At 38.7% G+C, this 14,630-nt stretch overlaps 2 protein-coding genes across 2 annotated transcripts; one reads left to right on the forward strand and one right to left on the reverse strand.

The window, feature by feature from the left end:
• Positions 1 to 475: 475 nt before the first annotated feature.
• Positions 476 to 6,812, reverse strand: LOC103469280 (small ubiquitin like modifier 2). Its single transcript, XM_008416853.2, has 4 exons — positions 6,660 to 6,812; positions 4,927 to 5,058; positions 2,946 to 3,017; positions 476 to 1,187 (listed from the first exon to the last, which is right to left on the reverse strand). The coding sequence occupies exons 1-4, from the start codon at positions 6,678 to 6,680 to the stop codon at positions 1,125 to 1,127; spliced, it is 288 nt and encodes a 95-aa protein (XP_008415075.1). The 5' UTR covers positions 6,681 to 6,812; the 3' UTR covers positions 476 to 1,124.
• A 543-nt stretch (positions 6,813 to 7,355) lies between these two features.
• nup85 (nucleoporin 85) lies at positions 7,356 to 13,799 on the forward strand. Its single transcript, XM_008416852.3, has 19 exons — positions 7,356 to 7,538; positions 7,994 to 8,084; positions 8,664 to 8,826; positions 8,954 to 9,024; positions 9,116 to 9,159; positions 9,678 to 9,747; positions 9,829 to 9,950; positions 10,108 to 10,242; positions 10,370 to 10,492; positions 10,699 to 10,830; positions 10,919 to 11,025; positions 11,117 to 11,200; positions 11,295 to 11,360; positions 11,501 to 11,652; positions 11,771 to 11,888; positions 11,995 to 12,095; positions 12,568 to 12,719; positions 13,279 to 13,380; positions 13,588 to 13,799. Exons 1-19 carry the CDS (start codon positions 7,506 to 7,508, stop codon positions 13,684 to 13,686), a joined length of 1,965 nt encoding a protein of 654 aa, XP_008415074.1. The 5' UTR covers positions 7,356 to 7,505; the 3' UTR covers positions 13,687 to 13,799.
• Positions 13,800 to 14,630: the final 831 nt, after the last annotated feature.

Genomic DNA, 14,630 nt, shown 5'->3' on the forward strand with positions numbered 1-14,630 from the left:
CACTAACTCATTAATATTCAAGCCAAGAATGGCTCTACTGTGTATAAGAATACAAATTATAAATTTCCAATTCAAATGCCAATATAAACAGACAAGTAGTCACTTGTTCTGGTTTGTGCTTCACTTTGGTCCACTTGAGGCCACAATAGCTCTTGAAACTGCACCTATGATTAAACAAAGGTCATTTTCTTCTTGGAACTAGTGATGCAGTTAATTTTGTTTGCATTTACCTCGCCGATAACTTATGCAAAAGTACCAATAGAAGGATCCAGTGGTACTTGTAACACAAACCATGGAGCCACTCAAATAAAGATTTTAAACTGCTATGCAAATAATACAATTCACTGCAATAACAGAGTAAATACAAACATCAATTAAATTCCGGAAAGAAATTTCATTCTTAGATTTTAAAATGTATTCAAATGAGTAAACCTTCGGGGGGAGGGGGGGGAGGGGAGAAAAAAAAGACAATAACTTTATTTTAACAGGCATTTTAATAAACAATACAGATGTATATTTAACTGAAACATCCCTTCAGCCTTCCCAAAGTTTGAAGTGGTGAAGTGAAATGAGTATTCTTAACATCCAGTTCAATATAAAAAGTATATAATATTTTTTTTAATATCTGATTATAGAGTTAAACAGCAACCAATTCCTGTTCCCAAAGTGGGCGCACTGCTCACCAAGTGACAGCCGGTCCCAAAACTGAATATCTTAAGAACAGATTTGCTAGACAATTACCAAGCCTAGCACAACAGTATTTAATCAGCTCATATGACTTTCATTTTTACCTGCCCTGAATATCTTTCTGAGTGTATGCAGAACAAACCCTTCAAACTGGGATGGATTCTCCGACAAATTTACCACAATACAGCATGAAGTAAAATAAAAAAAAAAAGACAATGTTTTCAGGGTGTAATTTATGTACAAAGACAAAAAAACAGTAACAGGGGGGGCATGAATAGAAATTCTTTACAGCAGTTTTGTGAAGCAGAGAAATTAAAACCTCTTCTGCAAGAATTAAGTTGAGACTGTTAGACGAGTTGCAAAGAGCCAGCCGCTGGGTGTGAACGGGCCAGGGAAGTCGGTCATGTCGGAAGCGAAAAGGTGGCAGCTGTGGTTGGTTAGATCAGACCTCCCGTCTGTTGTTGGAACACGTCGATCGTATCCTCATCTTCCATTTCCAACTGCAAAGAAAAGCATTTAAACGTGTGTCACATGAATTTCACATTACAGCGACGTAAAACCTCTATTTTGTTAGGATTTTATGCAACTGGTAAACACTAAGCAGAAGTCTTAGCACTGATTTTTAATTGGATTTGGGTCTGGACTCTGACTAGGTGATAACATGAGGATGTTTTGATCTAAAATATTCTATTGTAGCTCTGGGTTGTATTAGTCATTTTCTAGCTGGAAAGTCAACTTCCGCTTGAGTCTAAAGTTTTTTGGAGCCTCCAACAGGTTTTCTTCCATGATTGTCTTATTTTTAGCTCCATCACATCAGCTCTTGTCAGCTTCTATGGTTTTCTTTTCACAATGAAAGTCTTCCATTAAGGCCAGATTTGTGGATTGTGTGATGAGTAGGTGTCCCATCAACATATTCTCATGCATGAGCTGTAACCTGGTTCCCATATTCTTGAAAACGTTTTCGCACAAATATATAAAAAGAACAAGTAGTGGATTATTCTCTTTAACTCCTCCAGGGTTATTGTAGGTTTGTTTTATGCTTCTTTAATTAGTGCTCCCCTTGCTCAGCCTATAAATTTAAGTGGGCAGCCAGATTTGCACTTGTGTCATATTGTTTTCAATTACAGATGATGAATTAAATAGTGCTCTGGGATATTGTTTAATCACCCAACCCTGCTTTCTCTCTAAGCTCTCTCCCAGATCTTGGTCTTCGCAATGCTGGTTATTCTCCAATCTTTTCTAACAAACCTTTGAGACCATCACAAAATAGCTGGATCTATACTAAAAATAAAATTACACTCTTAATGCCTTTGAAGACCATTGGTTGCACTAGACTCAGTAGAAGGTTACCAAAGTAAAGCGGAGTCAGCTGCAGGGCAGAGATTGTGAAAAAAGAGGTAATCTTTTTCTTCTACTTCACAACTGTGTTGCAGTCTGTGTTGATTTACCACACAAAATCTAAACAGAACATATGATGTTTGGGAATATTATGGTGACAAGATGTGAAAAGCTTCAAGTGACTTCAAAGGCACTGTGTATAAACCGTGCTAAGGCACAGGACATGAGAGCAAAAGCCAAATGTCAAAAGGTTGCATTTATGTAGTGCGTGGCCTCAGGGTGACCCTTTGCCCTACACAACATCAATTCTTTGGTCTGCAGACATCAAACAGCAATGCTGGCCACTGAACCAGCAAGCCGCATTGGCCATTTGTGACAACACCATGCAATGACAGACATGCCTCGCTTTGCAAAACTATACAATAATGATTTATGACGACCTCAACCACAAGCTGCCTTGAGTGTAAGTGGCATCTGTCTGCAGAGACATATTCAACATAACAGACCAACTGAGAGTGAGTTTGGTGCATTCCCACTGCCTGAGGCGTTAAGGCTCATCATGTCAACCCCATGACCTGAGCAAAGAGAGAATGGAGGGCAGGTTGCAACCCAAAGACATGTCTAGCAATTAGATTTATTTATTGTTTAGTTTTTTTGTGTGTGTGTGTTTGGGTTACTTTAATCCTACGATGGAAATAAAGAGCACAATAATATACTCTTAATAGGAAATGTAGCAAGAAATATTTGGTCTTTATTCCCCACAACATGCCAGAGCAGAAAAGTGTTGATTTTTTTTTTCCTTCTTCAAAGTGTGATGACTTGTATATCAGGGCAACGAGACTCTGCTCACTATACAGTTCTTTCTTTATTTAATAAATGCTCCAGATAATTGAGTTATTCTGGTTGTCCTTCAGACTTACCTGTGATGGTGTGTCTGTCTCATTTATTGGCTGTCCGTCAAATCTGAACCTGATTTGCCTCATCGACAGTCCCTGGGAAGGCATAAAAAACTTGTTCACATTGAGTTTCCTCATTAGCAGATCCTGCTTAAGTTGCATCCTATATACGTACAATAGCTTAAGTTGGTGTAAAAGCAGACAGTAATCAAAGACCTTTAAAGGGCAGAAAGATATTTTACTACAATAAACACACAACAATGTAATAAATGTGGGTGGGGTTTGCATGATTTGGCTCCACATTCCCAAAGATTTCACAGCTACACAGTAACAACCATAGAAAACACTGCCTCCACCGTCTGTGGAGGCAAAACGATTCAAAGCTCTGCAGGGCAGAACAATTTATATCAGCTCACCAAGCACAATACAATTCTATGAAACATAATAGTAATGGGAGGTAGCAGTTAAAAATTCCCATTTGCACACATCTAAGATAGTTAACCTGGTTCAGTGACAAAGGACTCTTTATGGTCTTTTATTCAAAAATGTTTATACTTTTTCACAACAAAGACAACTCCCTTCCCCTTATGTTAACCGTCTCCGCTGATGCTTTGAATTGTTTGTGTCAAGTTTTAGGCATGACAACTGCAGCTGAAACAAGTTCCTTTATTCATTAGGCTCAAATACTACTAACTTCTAATTAGTGATATGAAAACAAACAGTGGGTAGGTTTGGATTAGAACACCACCGTTACTTTCTAGAGTGTGACAACTCACTGGGTAGCAGGTCAGATAAAAATGTAACTGCTGTAGGGTTACATTTTTACTTGGCACCTTACTTGCAGTCAAGGAAACTCTTAACTCTTCACCACTTTGATATATTTTGAACAATTTCATGCACCGTACTGTGCGAGTACACTCTGGGGACGGCCCCTTCCTTTTCCAACATGGGTGAAATGCAGTGGATAAAGAAAGGTCCATGAAGATATAGAGGAGGAAGTTTGGTGTGGAGGAAACTTGACTGGCCTCCACAGAGTTCTGGCTTCACCTCAACAGAACACCTTCGGATTAAATTTATGTGGAGAACGTGAGCCAAGCTTTTTCTGTCCAACATCAGTGCCTGACCTCAAAATTGCATGAATGTTGGATTGCACCTTTTCAGGTCTACACAAGGATAGACATAAAGCATGAGACTAATGGTTTACTATTTATATAAAAAATATGGGTCAATTTTATGGTTTTAATTTTCTGTATTTGAGCCAAAGTAAGCTGCATCAGATATGACCGTATTTTGCTATAAGATGGCCTTCAAATCTTAATGGTTCCTTATTCTAACTTAAGTCAGTTAAAGTCAATGGAAACCTTCATTCTCAGTTTTTATGAATATATTTTAACATGATTATTGTGACAAAAATTAACATTTCAAATTAGAACCTTTACCTCAAGGTGAATAAGTGCCTTGTGTGTTGTGCAAAGGTTAAAAATCATAGCTAAACTATTTAGTTTCTGAAACAAGTTTGGCAAGTGCATATATTTGTGGTGGTGTTCTAAAACAGAAACAAGTCCCTATGTTTATCCTTTAACTTAGAGATGTGGTTTCAGTGAAACCCTGCACAACACTTATAACCTGACGATAATCACTTTACTGTGCCAACATTTCTCCATTGACAAATCCTTTAATATACCAGAAAAAGTCCAGGTGCAGTTAATTAAATCAATAGCACCTCACAGGTTTCAGCACTGACACAACAAACCACAATACTTCTATGAATCTTTGTTAATGTTGACCTTAAATGACATCCAGTAGTTTGATATTCTATCTCTAGATGTGGCTAGCAAATGATTATCCCCAGTATTAAATATACATGTATGTAATATGAAAGATCTGTAAATAGTCTCTGGGTAAAAATGTAAACAGTCGTATGATTTCATGTTTTTGGTTGAGAATAGCTGGTAACAAAAAAGCAACTGCACAATTTGTTGCATCCGAGAGGCTATTTGCCCACCTGTCTCTCACAGTAAGCCTTCATGAGTTTGATGAGCGGTGTGTGTCTTTTGATCTTGAATTGGACGACAGATCCATCCTGTCCAGCTACCTTCAGGTTTATGTGTTCGTTGTTTTCTGTCTTGACGCCCTCCTGTGTAAAAGGGCAGACAAAAAAAGAGGTGAGACATAGGAATTAAGAGGCATTGTTAGTAAAAGTTGTGCATTACGGTTTAATAAGACAGAGCAGGTGCATCATTAACCTCCCACTCAGGTTTGCAGTGAGAAGGCTAATGATGCAAGGTTTTAAATGTTTGTTTTTAAATAGAAGCCTAGCAGTATATTTTTTTCAGCTCTTTCCGAGTTTAAATGTTTTAAAACCGTCTTTTGATGCAGTTACAAGTCTTTTGGGGTATGAACTTCCCAGAGTTACACTTCAGAGACTAAATATTTGCTTTTATTTTTAAATCAAAATAGCTCAAGGTCTATAAGTATGGATGGAGAGCATCTGTTTACATCAACTTTCAACTGAGATTTAGCTGTTTTAGCTGTTTGGTCTTGTTGGACTAGGGATTATGCTTTAAAACCTAATCTTGCTTTGCACTTCTCCACAATCCTAATACGAAAATGACTTATACGTCTTCTGGTCTTTTCTAAAGCTACACAATATATAAAATTGCAATTATTACCATATTCGTGTTTTCAGTATGGGAATTACACAAGACTGCTTAGATGCTTTGGTAGCATATATCATAACATTTCAGATCTAAAGCATTAGTTCCAATAATATATTTGGCAATCTGGGTCGACTTAAGCCATTATTTATGCCAGCAGTTGATGTAGATCAGATCAGAAAACTTAGGGAGAATGGAGGGGCACTTGTGATGAGGACAAAGAAACAGTTTAACGAAGAAAATATGGGTTATAATATCATATATACTAACATTTTCCTAATGTTGTTCAGCCCTAGTCTTCATAAATATTCACTACTGTTCTCTATCAAACCTAAGGCTTTACCGAGAAGCAATACTCAGAGCAAAACTCAGAGAATAAATAACACCACGGTAGACTGTACAAATTTGCTGACTTCTGAAGATAACAGTTTGCTGACAACTCCATAAAACAATATAAATGGGCATGAATACTTTTTCAAGGCGCTGTAAACAATTATAAAAACAGAGGTAAAATCATTAGGCATTTGGGCCACAGAGATCTATTTTGCTGTTTTTTATTAATCAAGTTGTAGATTTTGCTGTATGGTAAAATAAAGTTTGTGTAACAACAGAATGTAAAACGAAATTACAATGTGTTGATAAACTCAACTTGTAATATTGTAGTGTTTATAAACAACCGTACATGTCGACTATGCCACTCACAAATGCAGGAGCAGTTGTACTATCATCTAATGTCATATCATTATTCCTTCCTTTCTGTTGAGTGCAGAAACAAACTGCTTTGCATTTACAAGCCACCGGGAACACAAACATTGGCCGTACTGAGGATGATACCAGCTGGTCTGGTCCACACTGAGTGAACAAGCAGAAAAAAAAAAAACGATATGCGCGCGTGAATGATGCGCGCTCCCATACCTTCCGGTCTATCAAAGTAGGTATAGCTGATAGTTCAAATTCAGGATGCAACTTTCCAAACAGCCAGAATAGAAAGTGCCGAACTGTAGCGTTTTTCTTTAAGGTTTTAAATCACACCGCTGGTAAAATACGCTGTAATTTTCGGTAAAACAGCAGAAAGACTCACCTTTGGTTTTTCATCAGCCATGGTCACTCTTTTGGCGCTTCTCTACGCTGCCACACAAAGAATACGGGTACGCGCACGTACTCGTGCCCGTTTAAATAAGTCTGACCGACGTGCGCGACCTTGTGTCAGTGCGCGTTCACCTTACCCTGCGTTTAGTGGCTAAGGGTGTGGTCACGAGGTTTAAAGCGCAGTCATGGACATGGGCGGGAGAGTCCCTCATGCGCGTTACAGAGGTTCTGTTTCGCGTGCACGCGCACAGCGATGTTTTCCCCCGCTTAATTTTGCTTTCTCGGTTTATATGCACAGATTTGCCACAAAATACGTTTCATCACGCTGCTAGACACATATATGTGCTGTAGTACCCAGTCCAAGTCATTAGACAGCGTCATAAATGTGTAGGGACTAGCTACATGACGTTATTCTTGTTTTCACACTGTGTTCTAATGGCCATTTTGTTCCACCTTCTAAACAAGATCTGAATGATCAACTTAGAGCAACACTCTTATAGGTCCAATCTGTCGCAAATGTGTTCTTTTATTAATAACATACATTAAGCTATGTATGTCCTTTCTTGAAGTTGGTACAGACTCTTTGGAACTTTAGTATCACGATGATTTGCGTTGCCGCTTTGCGGAATAAAAAAAATAAAAAATAACCATCCCTGAGGACACGATCGATAGGAAAAATCAGGCATGAGAAAGGCAGCCTTCGCGCATGCGCACCGGCGGCTTATTAGTGAACGAGAGGCGCGGAAAAGGGACAACACTCCACATGTGTTTAATAGCATGTATATAGCTGAATTATTCGTAATTTAGACACGTAACAGATCGGAGGCACTGTTCCCTGATGGAGGAAGTAGACGTCGAGCCGACGGTCACTGTAAGTTATCTTTGTAGGTTAGTTTTTTCCTACTCATTTCAGCCAGATAGCATTTTAATGCTAACAAGCTAGCTAGACATCGACACTCAGTTTTGGATTCAGGCAGTAAATACGAATAGCAATGGGTGTTAACATAACTAAGCTGTGCTTTCTGATTCATTTAAAGTGCAATGTGTATTCAGAGTAAATATTTGTTTGCTTTATTAATTGAAAACATTATTGGGAAACAATAACGAGAGTGCAATAAGCAGTTCAAAGTTTTGAAAAATGCTGGCAAACTCTTAAGGGCTAATTGTTCTAAGAAATAAGCTTACAAAAAACTAGTGCAAGATCCTTTTTTGAATGCTGTTGTGTTGTTTTTATATTTTACTGGGAAAACATTTTCAAGCATTACATCTAAAGGCTTACTTCTTTATTCTGCACCGTTCTAATATTTATATGTTGCTTAAATACAGAATATACCAGGAATCAGACATGGGAAGCATATGGGATTTGCCTGGGGTCCTGGAGATATCCTTGTTTATGAGACACATTTTAAACCATCAGGTAAGTTTGTATAATGTCCTCTTAAAAAAAAGTGTTGTACACCACTTTGATTTTTTTCATTTTCTTTTTGCATATTGCCATGTAAAAATAATTGTTAGGATTTTATGTAATTGACCAATTCAAAGTTGGTCAGAAACGTGAAGTAAAAAAGTATACAAATTTAAAAGTGTAGCCTGCGTTTTTATTCCACCAAGTTAGTACTTTATTTATTCCCTTTTGACCACAGCTGCATCTGAATCCAAAATCTTTTGGGGGGTATGTCTTTAAAAGCACTTCATTCCAGTTTGTGACACTACATTTTATTTAAGGATATAAGACTTGAGGGCCTGAATGCAAATCTATGCTACACTTTTATTTGCAAAGGATGCTGAAAACCATGTGTGCTTTTCATTTACAACTGTGCACTAATTTGTGTTAACATGCCACATAATATAAATGGACGTTTGTGATTGTGCCCTGTCAAAGTGTGTAAAACTTAAAGGGGTATCACTAATTTTGCAAGGCATTGTAAAGCCACGCTTCTCTGTAGGTTTTCACACTCTTGCTTGTTTTCTTACCACTTTGGGTCCTGTCCTTCAGGTTCAACACTGTCAGGCCCGGGTGGCTCCTTCATCCACAAAGTCAGAAAAGATGAGGACATAAATTCTCCTATTTTACGCAAACTGTTTAATGAGTCGCATCACATCTTTGTTGGACTGCAGACAATCAAAGATGACCTCCCCAGCAAGAGCAAAAGACCCCAGTAAGTGCCTTACAGATTTGTTTTACATAGCTATTTAGTCCTCTCTCACTGTAGAAGGCGACAAAAAATGTAAGTAATTGTATGATATGCAATCTAAAGTATGAAACCCATCTGTCACGCTCTATAGATTCGTCAGCATCAGTAGAAACTACAGATCTGTGATTCGGGCTTGCATGGAGGAGCTTCAGCAAGTTGCAGGTAAGATATTGTAAATATATTTTTAAAACAGTTTTGGCTATAGTGCGTGTTTTCCTGAGGTTCACCAATTGGATTTTTTTTATTTTTGCAGTTTCTACAAGAGATACAGAAATGGGCACGCAATATGGAAATCAGGCATGTATCAGCTGCATTTGTAGCCTGAATATATAGTGGGTTGTTGCATTATGGGTTGTTCAAATGTTAATTTTCTCTTTTAAGAAAAAAAAACAACTGTTTTTTAGTTTCGCAAATGAAAACTTTTTACTTCAAAAACTGTGAAGCATGGTGGTGGCAGCATCATGTTAAAGCCGTGTTTTGCTGCTGATGTGAGAAAGGTTTGTGTGATGAAGGTGGCTTATAAACCTGCCCCAATTACATCAGCTCTGGAGGAATGGACCAGAATTCAAGCAAACTATTGTGTGAAGATTGCGGAAGGATTTTCAAAATGTTTGAGACACAAATTGATGTGTTATCATGTTCTGGCATTTTGCAAATAGAAATGACTGATAATCCTCACTGACCAAAAGCAGGAAATTTGACTTGTGTTGTTAGACAGATGTCAACACCTGGCTTTCACATATTACCTCCTCTCAGGTGTCGATGTTTTTTATTTCATTCATCTAACCTCTGCTTTTTTGTCATTCTTATCACAGGTTTCTATTCTTTTGGCCATTGAACTGATCTGGAATCTGTGCGAAGTGCTTTTTATCGATGCTGCTCCTGGTGGGTCTAATTTCTATTCCTAAGCTCCTTTATTTTTTTTTGTCATGAAATAACATGCTCCACTGTTTTGCTCATTCCCAGCTGGCTCTCTCTTGCTTCATCTTCTGGACTGGGTGAGGTTACACAAGGCTGATGTCGACGAGAAGGCCAAGGATGTGCTGCAGAGCGACAGTCCTACAGAGCACCGTGACTACTGGAATGTGGTACGTACCGAACAAACTCTACCAGGTCTGATTTCGCTTATTGCTTCAAGGTGTGGTGATTTTCTTTCTTATAGCCAGCAAACTTATTTTTCTCTTTTCTAAAAGGAAAAAAAACATAGCAGAGTCAAATTGCAATTGTCACATGTTGTGTGTGCAGGTGGTGAGTTATGTTCTGCAGGGCAGGTTGGAAGAAGCCAGACAGATGTTGGTCAAACAGGCCACACTACAGCCAGGTTCCAGGAACATGTACAAGCTGATGGATGGCTTACTCAGCAAAATGCCTTTTTACAACGCAAGTACACTATGATATACTCTACATTGTGTATAACACTAGGAATAGTGTTAATTTTCGCTTCTTCCTATCAGTAAAACAGATGTCATTGCATAAACTAATTCATTCTCTGTAATGTTGCCTTCAGCCTGGCGGCACGCAGACACTAACAGAGTTTGATGTGAAGTGGAGGAACTGGCACGAGGAGGTGGACCGCTACCTCAAGGACAACACGTTTACAAGCAACCGCCACCTGGAGCTCATCTGCAAGGTCAGAGTGTGCACATCGGGCCTTTTCACTCGGATCCTTCAGTAATAGTTGTTAAAATACTCTCAGAAATTAGACTATGGGCTGTTTTTGAGATGATGTATTCAGATAGTTTAACAATATCCACATCTGTGCTCCTGAGTTCTTTGTTTCCTCCATTTATCAAGACATTTTTCACCCGTTCTCTTAATGATTTGTCACTTTCTTAGATCCTGGTGGGTGATGAAGACACTCTGTTGGAGCAGAAGGAGCTGCTCAGCACCTGGTATCACTTTCTTGTGACTCGGCTGCTCTACAGCCACCCCACAGTGAAACCGACTGACTTGCATTACTATGCACAGGTACAGCCTGTTGTACGCGGCTTGGCACGGTTTCTCCCTGCCGCTGTGTGCTTGTTTCATGGTACTTGTGTGTTTGCGGTCGCTGCAGTCGTGCCTGACGATGTTCCTGGACTCGAGGAGCGTCCAGGAGCCTCTGGACAGCATCCTTCTGGCCGCCTTTGAGTTTGACATCTATCTGGTCATCAAGGACTGCAGGTGAGAGAATGACATGATGATATCGATTTACAGAACTTAACCAAACCGTTCAGGAGTTTGACTTTTCTTTTAACTTCTTGTTTTCCCTCAGCATTGTTCTCAACAACTGGTGGTTTGTGGCTCATTTGACAGACCTGCTGGATCACTGCAAACTCCTCCAGTCTCATAATCTAAAGTACGGATGCTTGATCGTGTGAAATTGTTTGGGAGATGACAAGTTTACACACATTATTGGTCTAATATTAGGATGCGCTTCTGTTTATGTTCAGCTTCGGGTCCAATATGAGGGAGTTCCTCCTGTTAGAGTATGCCTCAGGTTTATTCACTCATCACAGGTATGTTTAGACTCAACCTTAAAGTTCATACGCCTCTTCCTTTTGCTCTCATTTCTTTCCTTCATCCCTCCCTTCTTCACATAACACATAAATAAGAGTTTTTTTGGATATATTTCAAATGTCTATCTCTACCCTGAAAGTCTTTGGCAGTGCGCTGTGGATTACTTCGACCACTGTCCAGAGTTGGGGCGAGCTTGCCTCGAGCTGCAGATCGAGCGCGTGCCTTTAGACACCGAACGGAAAGCACTCAAAGTGCTCCGGATTTGCGAGGAGAGGCAGATGTCAGAGCAAGGTAACGTTTTGCCTTTCCTTTGTACAACTGTATGCACCTCTAGCTCAAATAAAAACAGGAAGTTGTAATTTATTTTCAGGTATAGTTCAGTCTCGATGCTTCCTTTTGTTTCTTTCAGTGCGGAGTATCTGTAAGATCATGGCTATGAGAGCTCTGAGGAACAACAGACTGGGCTCTGCTCTGTCCTGGAGCATCAGGGCCAAAGACGCCGCCTTTGCCACCCTCATTTCTGAGAGGTTCCTGCTTTAAGCATTTCACTTTTGATTATAATACATTTTTATATTTATGGATTATAACGTCTTTCAAAAGTATTCATAGCTGACAGTGTTGTTGTTTCTTTAGGTTCCTACAGGATTACTGTGCCAAAGGGACTTTTTCTGATTTGGATCTGATTGATAATTTGGGTCCAGCAATGCTACTCAGCGACAGGCTCACATTCCTCGGTATGAACACTCAAACCAACACCTTTATTCATCAAACATCTCCCCCCTTCTTGAGGCTCACGTGTCACTCACAAGTTTGGTCTTCACGCTACACTGTGACAGGACATTCAGTGAGTAGTTCTGGTCTCGGACAGATTCCCACTTCTTTCCACGGTCACATGAGACGCACAAAGAAACTCTTTTTGACGACCAGATCAGAGCTGCGTTGTGCCTAATGTTCTGTGGCGTTCACTATTACTGAGCCTGACAGGCACCATTTATAAACTCTTCTGTGGAAACATGGATTTTCTAAAATCTCAACAGCTTATTTTATAACTCTGTATAGAAGGTACTTAATATATGAAACATCTCCCTGAATTCCCATTCAAACACAAAGTTTACCCATGTGTGAGAGAGAATCAAAACAGAAAAAAATAAAAATAAAAAATCACATAATAGTTGTAAAACTGCTGATTTGTTTTTCTTGCACCAGGGAAGTACAGGGAGTTCCACAAACTGTACGGCGAGAAGCACTTCAAGGAAGCCGCGAAGCTGCTGCTCTCGCTCATGACGGCAAAGATTGCTCCCCGAAGCTTCTGGATGACTCTGCTGACCGACGCTCTGCCGCTGCTGGAGCAGAAGGAGGTCAGTCAGCATCCTGGATGTCTGCACACTCTAGATCTATGGTGCAAGGAGCTGCTCCAATAGAGATGTAGTGACAGATTAAGTTTGGTTCTGAGTTGGATTTTTTTTCTGTCTTCCGATCGTAACAAGGACAAAATACAGTCAAAATATATAGAGATGTAACAAATATACTTAGTTTGGTATAATAAGACATTGAAAATAAAAAAAATTCCCTTTCTTAGAACTGGAAACACATATTTGGCAACAGCAGTTTTGTTCAGCTAATAAATTCATTATTACTATTTATTTTCTTAAAGCCCCACAGTATTTTTTTAAATAAGTCGTACATGCATCTCGCTACATTACAACTTTACCTTCGTTTGCTACTTACGACATTAAGTCTTAGTAAGTGGTCTAATACTTGCTGCATGAAGCAAACGTTTTAGCCTCATAGATTTTTATTCCCTATCATCTTGTGGATGAAAGTGTTTACTTCAAGATTGATGTGGAGAAATGAAAATAAAAGTTTTAGTGTCTTTCCTGATGGCAGTATTAGAAAACCTTGATTTCTTCTTTTCAGGTCATCTTCTCTGCTGACCAAACCTACGAGTTGATGTACTGTTTAGAGGAACTGACCTCCTCACTAGACACCACAGCTGCTGGTGGAGAAAGACCAATGCAGGTACACTTTTTACTCTACTTGTATGACAAACACTAGAGACGGCTTTTCATCGTCACGTTTACACAAACGATTTTTTTCTCCAACGTTAAAAATGCACACACTAGTCCTAAAATGTTTGGAGAGCTTAAAGCTTCAATCTCCAGCTGTTTTAGAGTCTTCGAAGTAATGTCTGCTGGATGTTTAAATTAAGCACATTTGTGTTTTCAGGAGGAAGATGTGGAGCAGACCAAAGTGGAGCTCCTGAGACTCTCTCTGGCCAGGAATCTGGCCATGGCTATCGTCAAAGAAGGAACCGTGGAGACATGAGGGAGGATCGATATTTAAAACATAGCTCTTCTTTTGCTTTTTTTTTTGTATTGTATATAAAAACCAAGGAATCAAAATGTGATTTTTGATAATAAAATACTTTTCATGCTGGACATCAACATCTGATTTTTTTTTTTCCATTCATATATTTATTTGTTACTGAACAAATCACATTTATTAGGAATGAGACGTTAACTTGTAAGAATTTGGATTTCATTTACCAATGCAATCCCATGGTGGTGGCAGCATCATGCTGTGGGGATGCTTTTCCTAAGCAAGGACAAATAAACAAAAAATGCAAACTTTATTACTGAGAACATTTTGTGTTTTATAAATTGTTTAATGGATTCATATTTACTGCTAATTATTTCAGTTTGTAATTTTGAAGGAATCATCATGAAGCCATGTGCAGCTATTTTTTTTTTCCATGTTTAATGTTTTCAACTTTTTTTTTATTTGGTCAAAATTGTTTGTATGGTTAGTGTGTATAGAATTAATGAAGTAATCAAAAGAAACTCGATATAAATAGGAATGATAGGAAACATCCTGAGTTTGTGGAACAGTGATGCCTGTCTAGTTAGTTTAGTTTGCTATAACTAGGTCATCATTCACCGTAAAACAATCTTTCAAACCAAACCAGCCCTTTTAATAGAAGTACAACAATTGTAAAAGTAAAGGAGAAGTTAAATAAATGAAAGATGGCAGCTATAGAAGGATTAAACTGGTAGGTGACATTACAGTTATCAAAGAAAAGTAGGACCAAAAAGAAATTTATTTAAATTATGCTTTGGTTACAAAGAATTCAGTAGTGCATGGTTTAATTTTGGGAACCATATTATTAGATGAAACAATAGAGCGAGTTTTGAATTTCAAACCAAATACAGTGTCCATAGAAGGAAGCAGAACCTATAGGGCAAAAAGACACAACAGAACATATACAATCA

This window comes from Poecilia reticulata, chromosome 8 (assembly GCF_904066995.2).
Source record: "Poecilia reticulata chromosome 8, P_reticulata-male-v2, whole genome shotgun sequence".
Classification (NCBI taxonomy): Eukaryota; Metazoa; Chordata; class Actinopteri; order Cyprinodontiformes; family Poeciliidae; genus Poecilia; species Poecilia reticulata.

Bases quoted from the DNA above. Each gene is read 5' to 3' on its own strand.
- nup85 (XM_008416852.3), top strand. From the start codon at position 7,506: ATGGAGGAAGTAGACGTCGAGCCGACGGTCACT. The intron at 11,026-11,116 runs GTGAGAGAATGA...GTTTTCCCTCAG, and splicing joins CTGGTCATCAAGGACTGCAG to CATTGTTCTCAACAACTGGT. The intron at 12,096-12,567 runs GTATGAACACTC...TTCTTGCACCAG, and splicing joins CGACAGGCTCACATTCCTCG to GGAAGTACAGGGAGTTCCAC.
- LOC103469280 (XM_008416853.2), bottom strand. From the start codon at position 6,680: ATGGCTGATGAAAAACCAAAG. The intron at 5,059-6,659 runs GTGAGTCTTTCT...CCTTTTACACAG, and splicing joins TGGCTGATGAAAAACCAAAG to GAGGGCGTCAAGACAGAAAA. The intron at 1,188-2,945 runs GTAAGTCTGAAG...TTTTCTTTGCAG, and splicing joins AGACAGACACACCATCACAG to TTGGAAATGGAAGATGAGGA.